This window comes from Maylandia zebra, linkage group LG10 (assembly GCF_041146795.1).
Source record: "Maylandia zebra isolate NMK-2024a linkage group LG10, Mzebra_GT3a, whole genome shotgun sequence".
Taxonomy (NCBI): Eukaryota; Metazoa; Chordata; class Actinopteri; order Cichliformes; family Cichlidae; genus Maylandia; species Maylandia zebra.
In genome coordinates, this window is record NC_135176.1 from 15,096,227 (window position 1) to 15,114,463 (window position 18,237).

Below are 18,237 nucleotides of genomic sequence, written 5' to 3' on the forward strand. Positions count from 1 at the left end.
CACAACTGTGTTGTGTGTTGCTTCTTAGAAGTTCCCTAAAATAATTAACTTTATTTGACTTTTCTTCTTGGATGCAACATTGTGGGTGAGCACAATGAAAAGAATGTAGTTTTTAGGTCAGGACAGTTCGGCTTCATGGTGTGGTAAACTGTGTGACCCTTGTTCTTGTATGCTTCTGCAACAGCTGTGGGTGTGCAGTCCCTGCAAACGGACAAAGTTAATATAGTAGTAAAATAAAACTAACTAAATTTCAAATAAGAAACTGACATTTTCAGAGGGTTAAAAAAAAGACTTTGAATATAAAAAATACAGTCAGTCTTTTTGTTTTAGTAGTTTTCAAGTTGGTCTCACTTTTTCAATTAGCAAATCGTAGCAAATGCGTTTATAGTGCTAAATATATAAATGCAAATAAAATGTAAAGTAATCAAAACTAAACTGAAAGTAAACATTTTAAACAATAAAACAAATCTTTAGCACTGAAAACTGCAAAGTAAGTAAAAATAAGCCAAAGAGAAAATAACTTTTTAACTCTATATTAATAAAAGCTATGAAAATAACACGGCTATGATAACCTTGGTACAGATGCTGACATGTTTGTGAATGTTATACCTCAGAAATGTCTTATGAAAATTTGGTATATTTAGCACAAATATTCCCTTGGCCTCAATGATGAACTGAATAAAGATTGTTGGTCAGAGGTAAAAGTCACTGTGACCGTACCCAGTCCCATAATAGTGATTTACTCTACTTAATTTTATGAGAACACCTGGAAGAAATATCATCACACCTGGCCCAAACATCGACCGGGACTCAAGGATCAACCATGCAGTGGCCAAAGATCACTATGACCTCATAAAATATGCTTTTGGCCACAACTTAAGAGTTCCTTTACCGAGTAACAGAAGATTTCCAACAAATGTTTAATATTGTAAAGTGATGGCATCTTAAAACGGAAAGGTCAACAGTAAAATTCCCTGTGGCATCATAATGTTCTGTAAAACATAACTCAGGAGTAGGAGGTTTGTGTGTGTGTGTGTGTGTGTGTGTGTGTGTGTGTGTGTGTGTGTGTGTGTTTGACTGTGTATGTGTGTGCTTCTAAGTTCAATAAGAGGACAGATGCAGAAGCAAATGTAAGGTAAGCTAGGGTAAACCTTAATGAAATTTGGAGAAGAATAACAAAAGGTGCTTCAGGGTTATTCAGGCAGGCAAACAAAAAAATAATTCAAACAGAGAAGAAAAATTAGATTTATCCAGAAGAGGGGGGGTTCATATTCCAATGACACAATGAAGAAACACAAGGAGACATGCAGAGAGAAGCAAGAACACAGGAAGGTGCACAGATGAATGGACAGAGGGAGAAACAAAAGGCTAAATACAGCAAGGTAACTGGGAACAGGTGGAAACAATGAGAGAACCACAGGAGTGTGAACCACATCCAGATATGAAAGGCACACAAGAAAAGTAACTATCAGATTGACACAGGGAGCGATAGGAAAAAGTGACAAAGAAATTAATACAAAGGGCAAACAGGGTGGAAAGAAAAACAGACTAAAAAGAGAACAATGACTGGAACACTCCAAAAGTTGATTATGTTCATCTGGACATAGCGTTTTATGGGAGAAACATTTCGTCACTCATCCAAGTGACTTCTTCAGGCTCAGCTGGCTGCAGGTTTCGCCAACCTACTCCATGCTCAAACCAGCGTTCCTCCCTGTCCAGGATGTGTACATCCTCATCATTGAAAGAGTGTCCACTGGCCTATAGGTGTAAATAGACTGCAGAGTCCTGGCCTGACGAGATAGCTCTTCTGTGTTGCGCCATCCGCTTCGCCAGAGGTTGTTTGGTTTCCCCGATGTATAAATCCTGGCAATCCTCCTGGCACTTAACAGCGTACACTATGTTACTCTGTTTGTGTCGGGGGACCCGATCCTTGTAGTGGATCAATTTTTGGCGCAGCGTGTTTTGGGGTTTACAAGCCACAGACCCGGTGTTTAGAAAAAATGTGTCTCAACTGCTCTGATACTCCTGACACATATGGGATCACTACAGGTTTTCGCTTAGGCAGCGATTGTTCTTCTCTCCTGGATCGGCTGAAGCTTTCTTTAGGCGCCTGCCCAGCTTTGACAAATGTCCAGCTGGGATAACCACATTTACTCAGGGCCTTCTTGATGTGATGTTCTTCTGCTTCACTGGCCGCTGTGTCTGTGGGGATGGTGTTCGCTCTGTGTTGTAGCGTCCTGATGACACCCAATTTATGCTCCAGTGGATGATGAGAGTCAGACCTTAAATACTGATCCGTATGCATAGGTTTGCAGTACACATCAGCTTTTAGATGTCCCTCATTACTGATGGAAATCTCACAGTCTAAGAAGGCTAACTTGCCACTTTTCATATTCTTCCTGGTGAATCTGATGACTGGAACAGGACGATCGTGACCGTATTTCACGTTTGGTTGAATACTGAATTACTCACACTAATTCTGGGAGCCAAACAATAGTGCTTGTGTAGATTTTCTGTGCTGCAGGGTTGAAGATGTATGTGCAGCCATGTCTTTACTCAGTGTTGATCACGGCTACATCTTTGTCTCTTATCAAAGTCAGGCTCGTGGGACATAAATCCATCTAGCACTTTTCATTCAATTTCTTTAAAATCTTCACTACATCATAGAAATCTGGCTAGAAATGAATAAAAATTTAGATTAACCCCTGTTGCCTTACTTACTATAAGAGAGTAATTCTTGCAAATTAGCAGTGTAACATATTGATTGCTTCCGTTTGTCTGTTAGTGCTTGGGACCAAAGAATCTTTTTAGGATAGACCAAAGACAATCACAATGACGTCACTCTACAAAGGCTAACAAGACAGGTTAATACATTTAACATGATGAACTAGTATTTGCACAAATTGCAGGTCGTGTAATGTGCTAAAAATGTGTCTTACACTTGAATTTCATCATCATTTTCTCACTCCTCTCTTTTGCTCACGCATTCTCTTTTGGACTCTGCGTTGTTCTGGCATGTTAGTAGCTCCTGAATGTCTATTATTTATAATGAAGCACCTTCTTATACTATCAGAGTCCATTGCAATGGAATATCATGATCTCTGTGAGGCTTAAATGCAATTTAAATAGTCCAAAAAAAGAAAAGAAAAGAAAAGAAAAGAAAAAGAAAGACAAGATAAATTCTCATAAGAGATGCTAGTGATTTGTCCACAGTGTGACCCAATCAGGTCTGACACTCGTGGACTTTGTTGTTCCCTCACTTGAGTACCAAGCACTCAACTTGGGTTAAAAAACAAAAAACAAAACATAAAACATGCATTTCAAGCTGGTGACTTAGAGTTTAAAAAAAATTGGTAATTTAGAAGGCAGGAAGTGTTATGAAAAAAGTTACTATTTGGTCAAATTATTAAAAATGAGGGAGTGTTTGTGGAAACTAGGAGTCAGGCTATATCAGGCTCTGCTACACTGAGTTTAGTCAGTCTTTATTTGAAATCCTTCAAATAAAGTACTAGAATATTCCCTTAATATGTGGAGCAAGTCTATATGCTGATATCATATTACTAACTTTGAGGCTACAGCACATGAGGAGTTCCCTCACAGTAAAAAAGTATGCCACCGCACAGCATTTATCAAAGGCAAATTTGGTTATCATCTTCAACTACAGAACTACAATAAGGATCAGCAGCCTCATGATAATCTTTGACAGCGGCACCATGTTGGTGTTGTTTGACTACCCCCTGCTGAGAACATGTGGAACTGTAAGAGAGGAAAGCAAGTCGGTGACGTTGATGCGATGTAAGGTTATAGTTGCCTGCACTTAAGCAGCCATCAGTTTATCTCAAGGATGTTTATCACCAAAGACAAGAATTTAGAGAGACTGCATTTCAAGCCAGCAGGATGACCCGTCCTATCAGTCTCTTTGTGCTGATAGTGATGACAATAATCCTGTGGGGTAAGCAAGGTGTGGTGTCAGTACGGTTTTGGTGCAGCAAGGCCTGATCTGTGCTGACACTGTGTATCAAGGAGGGTGGCTACAGGATATGATAAGCCACTCCTGAGCATTGCTGAGGTATCACAAGGTTAATTCAACAAAACAGCAAAGGCAGGGGAAACAGATGACGGCTGATATGGCCTACCCTACACTGAAGCTGTAGGTATAACACGCGGGGATTTAATTGGAAGGGGGAACAGAAAAGTGCAGGAGCAGCTTTTAGACCTGATGCACCTCAAGCATAGTAATGTACGACAGTAATGAGTGTATTTTATCCATCCATCCATTCTCTTCTGCTTATCCAATTCAGGGTCACGGGGTGGGGGTGCTCAAGCCTACCTCAAAGTGTGTATTTTAATTAACATATTTTTTATGTGTGTGTGTGTGTGTGTGTGTGTGTGTGTGTGTGTGTGTGTGTGTGTGTGTGTGTGTGAGCGAGCAGATGACCATCAATGATTAATTTCCTTTGGGATTAATAAAATTTTATGAAATGAGCACCCACTGCTCAAACAAGGTTTTCTTTTTACTGTAATTACTATGTAGTTATTTCCAAGGACTTCACAAGTAATTATATGTGTTTCATAGCTTCTCTTCATATCTTGACATTTAACCTTGGCTATGTGTCATCTTCCCACAGCCGTGATGTTAACTCAGGCATCACTCCCTCCACATAACTCTGTAAATTGAGAGAAAATGAGTGCATCCATGCTCTTCCACTTATCCAAATCAGGATCACAGTGGGATTGGAACGGTACATCCTGGATGGGTCACCAGGATTAAGACAGTGACAGACTATTTGTGTCTTTGGACTGTGGGAGGAAGCCACTGTACACCGCGAGAACATGCGCTCCGCATAGAAAAACCCCAGAATGGACTCAAAAGCAGGACCTTCAACAGTGCTAACCATCGCACTACTATGCTGACCATCCAGCCATCCATTTTCTTCCACTTATGAGAAAATGAGTTATTTTATATTAAGGAAGCCAGCTCATATATACACTATATAGCCAAAAGTATTCACTCACCCATCCAAATAATTGATTTCAGGTGTTTCACACTACTAAATATTTCACAAGTCTGTTAGTATTAGTGGTATTATAACAAACTGGAAGCAAATGGGAATGACAGCAACTCAGTCATGAAGCAGTAGGCTATTTAAAATCACAGAGTGAGGTCTGCAGATGCTGAGGTGCATAGTTCACAGAGGTCACCAACTTTCTGCAGAGTTATAGCTGCAAAGGGTAGGCGGACATTATATTAAACTCTTTCGATTAAGAATGTCAGTCAAGTTCATATGTGTGTGAAGGCATATGAGCTAATACCTAGGGCAATATAGTATATTTACACAAGAACTTTTTTTTAACATGCCCTCAATAAATAGGCAATTTTACAGACAAAGATGGTCGGAGATGTTCTTTTACTTTAAAAGAACAACTTTTTTATTTGTAAAGAGTTTATGTGTACTGTCATAAAAACAAGAGATCGTTGGCTAATGTTGCAGAATGGCACACAAATGCGAGTTCTATACTATTTATAAAGACTAAATATAAAATATAAATGTAAAATTTTTACCTATCTAAAAATTAGCTACGGTACCTACCTATATGTAGGTCCAATTCATCTCTTCAAGCATGGACAACTGGGATTGTCAGGTGGCATCTGGAACTGAACCATTAGCAAGGTGAGGGTCTTTTGGGATTGCAGGGAGCAGTTTAGCAGTGTGGCTGGCTTAAATGGGGGTTAGCTTGGCCTACATTAACCTGAGCTAGCTGGTAAACCCATATATAAGAAACGTCTACATGAATGCCAGGACCTGAAAGTAAACATTCAGGACCTGTTTATTTTTATTAATTTGTTTAGGTAGTTTTGTGGTTGATTGGTTTGTACTAACATTACATTTTAAGAATATTTTAAAATAAAAGAAGAAGAAAAAGTCCTCCTCATGACGTCAGTACACATGGCCAATCAGCGCCATGGGAATCTCTCTCGGTCTCTCACTCACTTTGCGGCCGTGCGTGCGTGCTTGCGTGCGTGTGTCAACTAGTTGTTAGCAGAGCTAGCTACCCAGTGAGCTAGCTCGTTGAAACATTTTTTGTTTTTGTTTAGTTTTTGTTTTTTTACACAGGGTCCGTTTATACCAAGAAGCATTTGTTGTTCGTCATGAGAGGGGCCCACGGCTCCCCATACATGATGTTTGTCACCCAGTCATGCCAAAGAGGAGCACGGCCTCTCGGGAAAAACGATAAGTTAGCTAACGCCAGCAAAAAGTGAAGCTACAGTTTTTTAACAGCCGATTTCCTTCCTAGCTAGCATCCTGAGACGGAAAGCGCTGAGATTTTGCATGAACTGGATGCGGAAGGAGGATATAAGCCAACCTGGACAGCTATTGCTAACTATGAGCTATGCTGGGATCCAAAATCGGAGAACATCTCACTGTGAGCACAATTATTAAATCTATCAAGCCAGCGTGAGATAATAATAGCTAATGACTTTCACCTACCTATTAGCGGTTAGCGTTAAGCTGTCTTGTTTTAGGGTGACGTTACAGTTACCCAGTCAACGATAGGGACATCAAGATAGAAATGCTTGCTTATGCGGCCTAGCATTAGCCGGTAACTAGCATTAGGTATCCTAATGTTGTCTGTCAGGCAGTTTGAGGAGATAATCTTCGGGTTTAGGTCATGTTATCATATTCACTGAGGTCACTGAAACCACTGGCGGCTGCCCAGAGGTGAGAAATGCACAGAAATCTTTGTAATATACGATGAGCTGCCAGTTAGCTTGCTAGTGCCTGTCACAAAACTTAATCTAGCTGGCACAACAATGGCCTGGACGTGAACATAGGGAGTTCATGCTGTCGGAAAACCGAATATGTCAGATATGTCATATATCACATACAGCTGTTTTTGTTTGTGTGAAAGACATCTAATGGCAAATTATGTTTGTTATAATCGTTGTTTCACGTGCCATTGCTAGCTTATGTTATTCTTTTGCATTTATCGATCACTAAAACGATTCTGTCACTTCAGTTGCAATAAAGGATAATTAGTGTCCTGTGATTTAATGTAATTAAGTAAAGGACAGATGAAAGAAAAGAGTAAAATGTTAAAGTAAACATACTAAATAGACGTTATAAGTTGCACCTGAAACAAAAAGAGCAACACTAAACTTATTTGGTGATTTTTATTAGATTTTCAAGATTGTTTTTCCATAAAATCCAGTGTTTAAAGTGAAGCTTCATAAAAGAAAACTGACTAATTGTGATCTCTCTCACAGATGAGCACTTGTTCGTGCAGTCATTGGGTTACCAGTGTGTCAAAAAGTCACTCTGCTGATTACCCACCGAGGATTGGGCTAGAGTGTGGCAACGCTGGTGCAGGGAGGGAGCTTATACTGGCACAAGAATATGCAAGGACTCTTTATCTCAGCTGAAGTGTATGCATATATCTAAGACACAAAATTGCTGTGCTTGATGAAACAGTCTTGGTCAACCTGCCATGCCCCATGGACATGCCATCGTAGACACAAGATACCGTGGCTCAAACTGCTGCACAGTTTTTTGAGCTACAGCCTTGGGGGAAGCGTTTCAACTTTTAGTTGAACCTGAAGGTGGAGATGGGTTCCCAAGCTCTTCAGATACTGCGGCAGGGCGTGTGGGCTTCGCTCACTGGAGGGTGGTATGTGGATCCCCACCAGAGCACATTCTCCAACTGCTTCCACCTCTACCTTTGGATATTTCTCCTGGCTTTCCCCTTTCTTCTGTACATGGTAAGTTCATTTTCCTATCACCATAGGAGCTACCAAAATAATGCACAAATCCTTTTAAATCAGTTTTCAGAAGTTAGCCATGATGACATGATAGCTTCAAGTAATTTCACTTATATAGGTCAAATCACAAATTTACCTCAAGAAGTTTAATAATCCGTTTCTAACTTGCATGCCCAAGCCCTTTTTACACATTGGCAACTTCAACTGACTTAATCATCTCCCAGGATTATCATGTGTAAAATGGGTCAAATACTATGTTTTGAATAACATAACTGCATTTTTTTAATGATGTAAACTGTATGAGAGACTCATTCAGCACATATGCATGGGATAATAACTTTATAGTTTAACTTCTAGTGCTTGTAACAATAGGGGGAATAAAAACTAAGGGTGTTTGCCTGAACTTGTGTGGTTAAATTAAGATCCTGATTTAAAACAATTCCATAATAAGTTTGAAATATCCAGCTATATTTAACACCTCATTTCCAATTAAGCTTCCTTCCTGGTTCTAGTTCTTTGACGTGACTGCCTGGTCTCATTTTTGTAATTCCTCTCTTTAAATTCCAACTCCTTGTCAGGCTCTTCCTCCAAGCTTGTTGGTGGCAGGTGTGTACTCTGCTGTGGTTGCTGTATTTTTTACTGCCATTAAAGTGGTAAACTACCGACTTCATGCAATGTTCGACCTTGGGGAGATTGTAGAGAAAAAGCAGGCCTCACTAACAGCTGAAGTGCCAAGGACAGAAGAAGGAGAAGAGGGGTCAGGTGCTCATGAGGGGAATCAGCACAGGTAATGTGATGTGTCTTAAAGAAAACTTGCCTGTTGCGATGCTGTGACTTGCTGAATTCTTTGGGAAAAAAATTTCTTCCTGCATGTGACTATTTCACAGGGATAGTCATGTTGGTGTAGAGATGACTGTGTTTCGGAAAGTCAACTCAACACCCCCAGTGCGTTGCAGCTCCCAGCACTCTCTGTTTGGATTAAACCAAGTGTCGGTGAGGATTACCATATTTACTAGCATGCAACATTATCTCTTCTGGCTTCCAACATTTCTCCAGTTCTATCTATTAGAATTTTGGCACTAAGGCTTACTACAAGATGTAGCAAGCTTTAAAAGCTAGCAGGTGGTATGGCTACAGGCAAAAAATTAAAAAAATAGACAGCAGATGATTGAATAAACCAAGTTACTGTTTAACCCAAGTACACTTGTTGCTATGATCTTTCTAACTCGTAGCTCCTCATTAAATGCTAATTGGTCTGAACCTCCCGTGGCTTAGTGCCAGGTTAAAAAAATTTGTATTTTCCATGATCAGTATGCCTGTAATAGTAGTTTGCAAGATTTTTTTTTAGTTCAGTACCAAGCTAAGGGGGGATTTTTTAAGTACTTAGCGATGTTCTTATGGTTTCGTAATGCATAATCATGTGTATCAGGTGGTTTAAAGCATTGTGTATATTCTTTCTTACTCTTCAGGAATTCTTGCCTCAGTTGGAGGATTCAGGGGGTACTAAGGGTAAGCATCTAAATGTTTTAATTCTGCATACCATATTTTTATTTTAAATCATGATGTATATAATAGATAGTCTGACATTTTTATCCAAGCATATGTTTTAAATTTGTAATTTCCTTTTATTTCAGATATCAAAGAGTTAATGCGGGAACAAGGAAGCAATAATGTGATTGTCACGTCAGCTCAACGTGAGATCCTACGTCAGAGTTCCCAGGACCCCATTAGTAAGTCTGTTATGTTTCACTGTTTAGAAATGAGCATTAGATACTGGAAACAATGTTTAATCCTTCCTGTATAAGTCAGGCTGTAAGTATATCAGTATTTTCATACAAATTTAGGAAAGGGGGGGGAAAAATGGAATCTTGAGAAACATAATTCACAACGTCAGTGTTACAGCTTGCAAAAGTGCATTTCAGTCTAGGGGGTCCTTTTGTCCCTCTGTGGGGGGATACTCCCACTAGGTTTATATCTGGGACTCTCCACCATTTGACCTCAGAACTGAAGAAGCTTCTCGGATGAGAGGTGAAACGTCTTCAAGTAACTTAAAGAAGTCCAGACGCTTTTCTTTGCAAGCTCCTTTGACTACGATGACCTGGATGACTGAGAACCTTCATAGACATTTCAGTCTAATGTTTGGTTTTCTTACCGTACAGGGGCTCTGAATGGGGTCTCATCCTGCATTGTTGCCGCTCTTGGAGGTGAGTTCCAAGGTCTTGTAGGAGTATCTGGAGTGTCAGCTGGATTTGAAGAACCTGGAGCCTTGTCTATCCCCCCTTCACCCTCGAGTCAAGAAGATGGAGGCGAGAAAGAACACTTGCAAGAAGTGGAGATGTTAACAGAACAGTTGTCTCATCAGAGTTCCAAGGACAATGATTTGGGGGCTTACTCTCCCCTTGGCCCCTCTGCTGAATCTGAGAGTTTGGGAGATACTCCCCTAAGCCCTCTTATAAAGAGTAGTTTAAGTGAAGAACTCAGTGAAAATCTGCTGGGTTTAGGCCTTGACCCTGTGGCTTTTGCTCCTGGGACTGAGCTCCCCGGCAGCCGCAGCGGAGTAGCACTAGCTGCTGGATCAACAGACAGTTGTTTCAGTGCTGGTGGAGCTACCACAGACCGTGAGACGCTAAGCACTGTTAGCAGTTACCGCAGTGAAAAAACTGATTCAACTCAGCTGGAAAGTCCTTCATTCAGCCAGTCGCGGCATGTAGATGGACAGGTTTCTGCCTCAGCACCAGTGATAGGGTCTGACATCCACAAGCCCACAGAGGATTCAGCAGTGCAAGATGGCAGTGACACTGACAATCTGTCAGACAGTGTGTTACTACGCTCCCCTTCCAAAGAATTCTCCCTCAGCCAGGGGCTAGACCGGACACTTGTTGAAGGAGAGGATCTGCCATCTGTACCTTCTGATATTGCACAGCCCCCTCCTCTCCAGAACTCTTCCCCTTCAAGTAGTGGCCACTCAGAGGTTTGTGAATTGGACAGGAACGTCCCAGTTCCTCCTCTACCCCCACCTCGGCAGACCAATTCAGTGCCCTCAGGGCTGGCCCTGGGTCTGGTGTGTTCTGAGCCTGCTTTGCCCATATCTTCTACCCCATTCTTACTGTCTGAGCAGCCTGCTCTGCAGTCCCAGCAGGTTGTACGCCCTAAAGACTTAAAGCTGCTGCGGGCCAGCGGCGGTAGCATGGGGCACAGGCCAGGCCGAAGGAAAGCTCCAAGAAGGCGCGCTGGAGCTGGCAGTAGTAGTTTTGACTGTGGCTCTTACAGGCGTCACCACAATCATAGACAACACAGAGATTACATACCAGTGCGCAATCGACTCGGCACTAAGGCTTACAGTGAAAGTTTGTTTGAGGATTCCAGTGACGAGGACGACGGCAGTGACATGAGTGCAGGTTCTAGCCTGGGCTCTCAGCGCCGATACAGCTCAGATGATGATGACGATGATGATGATGACTCTAGTTCCTCTACCTCCTGCTACTCTCCAGACCTTGCTAACACTGGCATTACATCGACTCTTCCCCCTGCTGCTCAACTGCCTACTCCAAGGGAAGGGGATTTACCCGAAACTGCTGGCCCCTCACATCCTCGTGCTGCTCAACGCTCTTCTAGCACCGCTAGTGCTAAGACTCACGCAAGAGTGCTAAGTATGGATGGGGCAGGTGGAAGCCAGAGCAATGCAGTGGCTCTGCCCTCTACTCTGCTTGCAATGCCCTCCACCTCCACGCCTGCACCTCGGACTCTCACCATCTCTAAGTCTGATCTGGAAGCCCGGACTATACACTCTGATGGCTTTGCTGGAGCTCACCATCATCGCTTGGATTCACTTGGAGGCTCTTGGACTGGCAACCAGATGGGCTGGAGAACAGGAGAACTGGTTGAAGAGGGGGCTGTTGGAGGTGGTGAGTTTGCAAATTTTCAGTCAAGAATATATGTTTTAACTTACCCTACTGAAACAGTTTTCATCATGGTTTGGAGGTCTAACTAATTAAGAAAGTTAACCTTCATAGGGAGTCGCTGATAGTAAGGCCTATTTGTAAGGCATCAAATTGTTGCTGATATTTTTTTTCTGTAATATATTTGATGACAGACCACTATTAATTTGTACTTAATTTAATCACGAGTAATGACTCCATGGTGTAGTGATTAATACATATACCTTATTTGTGAAAGATTTTATTTAAGATGGCGAAGAGACACAAACCCAGCCTTGGGGTCTCACAAGCTAGTGTACTGTGATCTAACTAGATGTATCTGATATGATCCCTGTGTTGGTGTTGTCCCTGGTGATCATAATTAATATTGGTCCAGGTTCAACATTGCAAGTTATATTGTCATATGGAAAAAACTGCCAATGTGTACTAAAATCCAAAACGGGGCAGTTGTGGTTTAGGATGGGTTACGGTTATAATTATAGAGTTACGGTTATAATTATAGAGTTAAGGTTAGAGTTTGGTCCGAATTTCTTTCCACGTCGCAAAACCATGACATCACAACAATGTGATTGGTCACTTGCAATGATGAACCTGGCCCATCATTAGCTTCGGTGATCCTAGAACAACATTGGCACATTGATATCAGATTGTGCACTATACCCAAGCCAGTATAGAGGTGACGGTTGTGTCAGGAACTCCATCTGATATGAAGTCTGTGCCAAATCAAACATGGGTTCCATGTGCTGTGGCAATTCCTTTGGAAATAAGAGAGCAGCTGAAATTCTATTACTTTTTTTTTAGTTCCAAGTAACCATGAGGTGTGATCAGAAAGCTCTGGAAACGATTCTGTAAAAATCAAAAATCATGCCTGTATACCCATTCAAGAATATATTATACACTGCACCATTGTAAGTGGAGCTGCTATATTTAGATCACTGTAGAAGTCCTGTTATGTCTTCTACTTATGTCTCAGTAGCGCCTGTTGGATCTACTCCAGTGTATTCCTTCAACTTAATTTTCATTTTCAATAAGTTTACAGTGTCACTATCAGACAAGTGTGCAATAAGAGCAAATAGTAAGAAAAGACTATGTTGCAATGTATTTGCAACTCTCATAGGCTCGTATTTTGTCAGGTAATTGTAAAATGCAGTGTTTCTTTTTCGGCTTTTCTGTTCTAAGATTTTGTGTAGAAATTTCACCAGAACCTCAATCTGTTTTGCAAAGGAAGTATGGTCTCATTAAGAGCTTGTTTGCACTTGGAGGGGCTGATGCCCTGCATAATCTGTTATCCTTCAGAGGTTGCTGGCGATGCAGGATTTTCAGCTCTGTGTGTCCACCCTGCAGCTGGATGTGAGACGTCATCTCAGCCGAATTTCTCCCAGATATCTTCTGCCTCTCTATTACCGGAGAGACCCAAAAGTGTTCACCGCCAGTTCCCCTTAGGTTAGGTGGTTATGAGGAAAACTAGATGCTTCATTGATTGGGTGGGGTGCTGTTTTCAAGTGGAGGGCCATAAATGGCACCTAGCCCCAGAGGCTTTGTCGCACATATATAAATTACTTGGAGCTGACGGCAGGTTTTCGGCTTTGGGGCATTTCTTGCTGCTCCTGAAAAATTGTTATGTCCTGATTAGGAGAGACAGTATAACAACAGTTGTGTATACAGACTGTCTGAGGCACTTGCTGTGTGACATTACACAGCCTGGCTCACACTCTGATTGTGTGGAGCAGTGAACACCTCCTGTCATTATGTGTGACGCATGTTCCCAGTGCATTGAACACTGGAGTGGAGCTACAGAGGAAATCCACTCTATGGGGAGTGGAGACTCAATCCCACAATAGTCCACCACGTCTGAAGGTGTTCGTATATTTGTTTGCATCATACAAAAACACAATCTCCTCTTTTCTTTTCCCTAAAAAAATTGAGGGCAAAACATTAGGGGAGCTCACCCATGGCCAGGCGCACTGCTATAACAGTTTCCCTGAGCAGGTTGAGGGAGCAGTGGCTGTCTTTGATTTTGATTGTTCCATGATGGATCTAACTTGTCTTCTCCACAGCCCGGCGGTGGACACTGCCTTTGCACAGGGGCCTGGTGTCACAGGTGTCACAGAGCAGTTAGCTGAGACTGGCACCTGAAAGGCTGAATTTAAATGAGTTGGGTCTCCCCCTGAGGTTGATTGAGACCATTCAGAGTGCAAGAGCAGTTTCTGTATTCTGACTTTATGAGGGTGTGTATTTGAGAGATGTGCAGCTGCGAACAAAATTTCTTATCAGTGCTGTGTTAGAATTGTGTTAGACTTCCTTCAGGTTTTGCTAGATAAGGGAAGAGCATTTTCCTCTAAAGTGTTTGGCTGGAATGTCAGGCTGCCATGTTGGCTTTGGTAATGCACCAAAGAGATTTAACTACAGTTTTAGAGTTAGTCTTAGTCTTTTTACAGCTTGCTTTAGCATCAATGAAAAATAACAGTAACTGTAAGTTGCATGCTCTATCTACCTACACATCATGTCTGTAGTTTTCAACTGTAATAGGGAGGTTTTGCACCCTAATGCTGCCTTCATGCCTGACATTAGGGATTCTACCTATAGCTGCCCTGCACAGGAGCTGTTAGCTTTTCGCCCCCTGCCATTTGGGGAATGACAGCCAGAGGTGGCTGATCTTTTGCGTGGATCAAGGGGTTAACCCCGGTTCCTTGAAAACTGAATGAGGTATCTCACTCGCACTTTGCCCATGCAACTGGACAGTGTCAGTAAGGCATCAATAGATTTAAAAAAAAAAAAAAAAAGGAAAAATGCTGACTGATATTTATTTATTTAGTCAAAATTATTTGACCTTTTGAATTTATTAAATTTAGTCATGAGTTAGTTGCTTTATGGTGTAGTAGTGGCACATAGAAGAACAGCACTAAGAATGCCTGGACCCCATGGTCTTGGTGATAAGAGCTTCTGTGGCTTGTCATGCCAGAGGGCACTTACCATAGTGAGATGCCGCATTTGAGCTTCAAAGAAATGAAGTTACCCTGGGCCCGTTTAAAAAAAAACAAACAAACAAAAAAAACAAAACTATTAACAAAATCCTCACAAAACTAAGCTCGAAATTAAGCAGGCAAAACAAAGGTATAACTGTATCTTTACGGAATAAAGCATGAGATTGGGGTTTGAAAGAACACATTCAAATTTACAGATGTAACAGAATCTGCTTTGAAGTGTCTGTTTTGTGCACAGGAACAAGAATAAAGAAAACATTTAGAAAATAATATTTTATTCAAATTTATTTTTTAGGTTATTCTATTTAATCAGATTATTTTAACATTGTGTAACATAATACCCTATATGGACAAAAGTCCCTCTTAATCTTTAAATTCAGGCGTTTTCACTCCCATTGCCAGACTTGCATAAAATCAAGCCCATAGCCAAGGAGTCTGCCTTGAGAAACATTTTTTCAAGAATGGCTCATTCTAAAGAGCTCACTGAGTTCAAGCATGCCAGCCAGTTTGTGAAATTGCTTCCATCCTAGATATTCCACTATCAGTAAGTGGTATTATTGCAAATTGGAAGCATTTAGGAACCACAGAAATGAAGGCTCAAACTGTGTAAAGTTATAGAACTGGCTTACTGACTGCATATAGTGCGCAAAAGTCTTCAAAGCTCTTTTGAGTCAATAACTGCAGAGTTCCAGAGCCCCCAGCACAAAACCATCAGCACAAAAACTTTGCACCAGCATTTTTGTGGCATGGGCTTCCACAGCTGAGCAGCTTTTACCTATATACTGTATGTATTAATGTCAGGTGTTTCCACTGTGTGTTATACTAGGGATTTTCCTAATTTCTTAGTCGACTAAATGAGGAAAAAAAAAAAAAAGACTAACTGACTAGTCTGAAACTTAGGAACACTCAGGTAATAAGTTCCATTTGAGAAACTTTTATTGGAAAATGTCAAAAATTAATAACATAGGTATTTGAAACCATTTATCACATTCTTCAGTAATGAATCATGCCGCTTAAATGTGCAGCACCTTGCAGCATGCATTATCAATATTACACATTATACTCCAGATAGACAACAAAGATGAAAAACACTTAAAATAAACCGATGTTAAAGATGATACAAAACCAAACACGTTCCACTAAAATATGACAAATTAACATCTAATAAATCACGACTTAAAAGTCCCAAGCATTATGAATGATGCACACTGTTCGAAATTCATGACATCCACTTCAATAAAAGTTAGAATCTAAAATAAAACAATAAATCATCCATCCATTTTTTTTCTGCTTATCTAAAGTCAGTCAGACATCCTTAGCCGTCCCCTTTCAATGTGAAGGAGTAGCTGCTCTTCTTTGAACCCCTTCCGAATAACTGAATTCCTTACCCTATAACTAAGGCAGAGCCCATCCACCTTATGGAGAAAGTTCCTTTCCACTGCTTGTAACAATGATCTCATTCTGATAGTGTTAACAGAAAGATCAGGCCTAGATTAACAGATTTAGTTTCCCAACAATGATGTGCCATTTGGTGGCAAATGGGTGCACAACATTTAGGACCCAATAATATACCGACATTTGGCATTGATTAAAAGTTTAATAATTAGATTAAACCACTAGTAAGTCTGGTACCAACTAGTGACAACAGCAACGATTAGTCAGTTAGTCGACTAGTCACACATATGCCTACTGTAGGAATAGTGAAAGGTAACTAAAGCACAGTGTTGGGGAAAGTTGGAAATATTAATTAAAATGTTGACTGCTGTGCTTAAACTTTATTATTTTAGTAGAACTCCTTATTATGCAAGTTTACCAGAAACATTCAGGCATCATCCAGCTTTTACCTCTTTGTACCTGAGTCATGAGAATGTGAAGAAACTATGCAAAATATTTTCTACCATCTTTTGGTGCCATTTATGGTCGACGTGCAACTTATTTTTAGCAAAGACATAGTTGTTTAGGAGGTGTTCCCATCTGCACTAAAAGATGGTTTACAAAACTGTTAATCGAATAAATAACTTTGAATGAAAACCCAATAAAGTTTTATTAAACTGTCTGTTTAACAAATTATATGAATATTTTAAACACCCAAAAAGCGCTTGTTAGGCTAATTTGATAAAGAAGTTAAAACACAAGCGTCACTATAAACACTAACTGCTAACTTAATTTACCTCTGCAAATTGCCAATTTGGCTGAGGCTGCAGCTGTGCTCTTTCTCTAGCAGCAAAATCCAATGAATCCTCATCAGCAGCATAGGAGAGGAGAATGAGATGGCTGAAAGCATCTGATTTCTTTGTTATTCACTCACTGTCTTCATTTTAAATATTTTTTTGGTTTGACAGTTTGGAAAAGCATGAGTGAGATATGTGCTGCTGGTAAATAATACTGTTGTGCTCAATTACAATTCTGTTCAGATGTTTTTCTTTTTTATAAAATGGGAGTATTTAAAACAATGTTTAGCAATGAAAAATGACCGAAAAGACTACTAATACAAAAATAAGAAGCATCAGTAAGATGAGTATAAATTATTGTTTAAACCCTGATTACCACCTCACTGCTGAGACCTCAGTAACCGATCACCCCTAACACATTGAGGCAAAATCTTTTCATTAACCCATGTCCTTGCTGCTAACATGGAGTCATGCTTTGAAAAATTTCTAATAAATTAATTTTAATTAATAGTCTGGTGTGTGAAACCTAACTATCTCTTAAGCTTTATACTTATTTATTTAATAAATGAATAAATAACATAAGGACATTCTAAGTTCTGAATTAAGATAAAATGCAGTTATAGTTAAATCTTAGATATGTGCATTATATACACTGACAATGTGATGTAAATGATAAACTTTCCTCAGCCATGGCCACGGAGGAAGGGGGCAAACACGAATCAGTCAGCAGTGTAAAGAGGACCCAGGCCATACGCAGGAGACACAATGCTGGGAGCAACCCTACACCACCACCATCTACCATGGGATCTCCTCCCAGGTTTGTCATCTAGGCAAAGATGTCCCTATATTTCTGCCATGCCTTCCATATTAGTATGTTTACATTATAATGGACATAAGAATAACAGCCCAGATTAAAATTTTGTCTATATAAAGTCGTATTTTCATTAAATAATTCTAATTATAGCTCATGGAGGATGTGAGCTTTAGGAGGACTGAGTTTAGGATTAAGATTAACTGCTGTATTCATTTGTTTGCTTCCTGCAGTCTCCAGGACCTCCAGCGAGCTCGGACCTCCTCTCATTCACGCACCCGTACACTTCCCTCAGCCTTACAGTTTGCCTCTTCACTTCTACTACCCCGCAGTGGCATCCATGAGGCTTCAACATTTGACGACACATCAGAAGGGGCAGTGCACTATTTCTATGACGAGAGTGGTAAGTACCTTGTCTTGTCTAGACAGTCATTCTGTTTATCCTATTATTAAATGGGGAGATATGAGACTGAATTCATGAACAGTGGACTCTCCTTGAGTACCGATTCTTAGGACTTGCTACCTTGAAATGTTACCAGTCTGTTATTTGAGCTATTATTTTGAAGCATTATGT

At 40.6% G+C, this 18,237-nt stretch overlaps 1 protein-coding gene across 3 annotated transcripts in view; it reads left to right on the forward strand.

Annotated features, from left to right (window-relative positions):
- Window positions 1–6,009: 6,009 nt before the first annotated feature.
- The window catches only part of LOC101482564 (pecanex 3), a 33,091-nt gene continuing 20,863 nt past the window's right edge, over window positions 6,010–18,237 (forward strand). For 2 of the 3 annotated variants that reach the window (XM_004564054.4, XM_012922679.4), the window contains exons 1-9: window positions 6,010–6,426; window positions 7,268–7,759; window positions 8,338–8,546; window positions 8,647–8,752; window positions 9,229–9,268; window positions 9,394–9,489; window positions 9,919–11,664; window positions 17,540–17,669; window positions 17,897–18,066. In XM_004564054.4, coding sequence (XP_004564111.3) covers window positions 7,607–7,759; window positions 8,338–8,546; window positions 8,647–8,752; window positions 9,229–9,268; window positions 9,394–9,489; window positions 9,919–11,664; window positions 17,540–17,669; window positions 17,897–18,066 — 2,650 coding nt within the window. In that variant the 5' untranslated portion in view covers window positions 6,010–6,426; window positions 7,268–7,606. Of the gene's footprint in view, window positions 6,723–7,267; window positions 7,760–8,337; window positions 8,547–8,646; window positions 8,753–9,228; window positions 9,269–9,393; window positions 9,490–9,918; window positions 11,665–17,539; window positions 17,670–17,896; window positions 18,067–18,237 lie in introns of all 3 variants that reach the window. The other variant, XM_004564053.4, reaches the window with a different exon arrangement.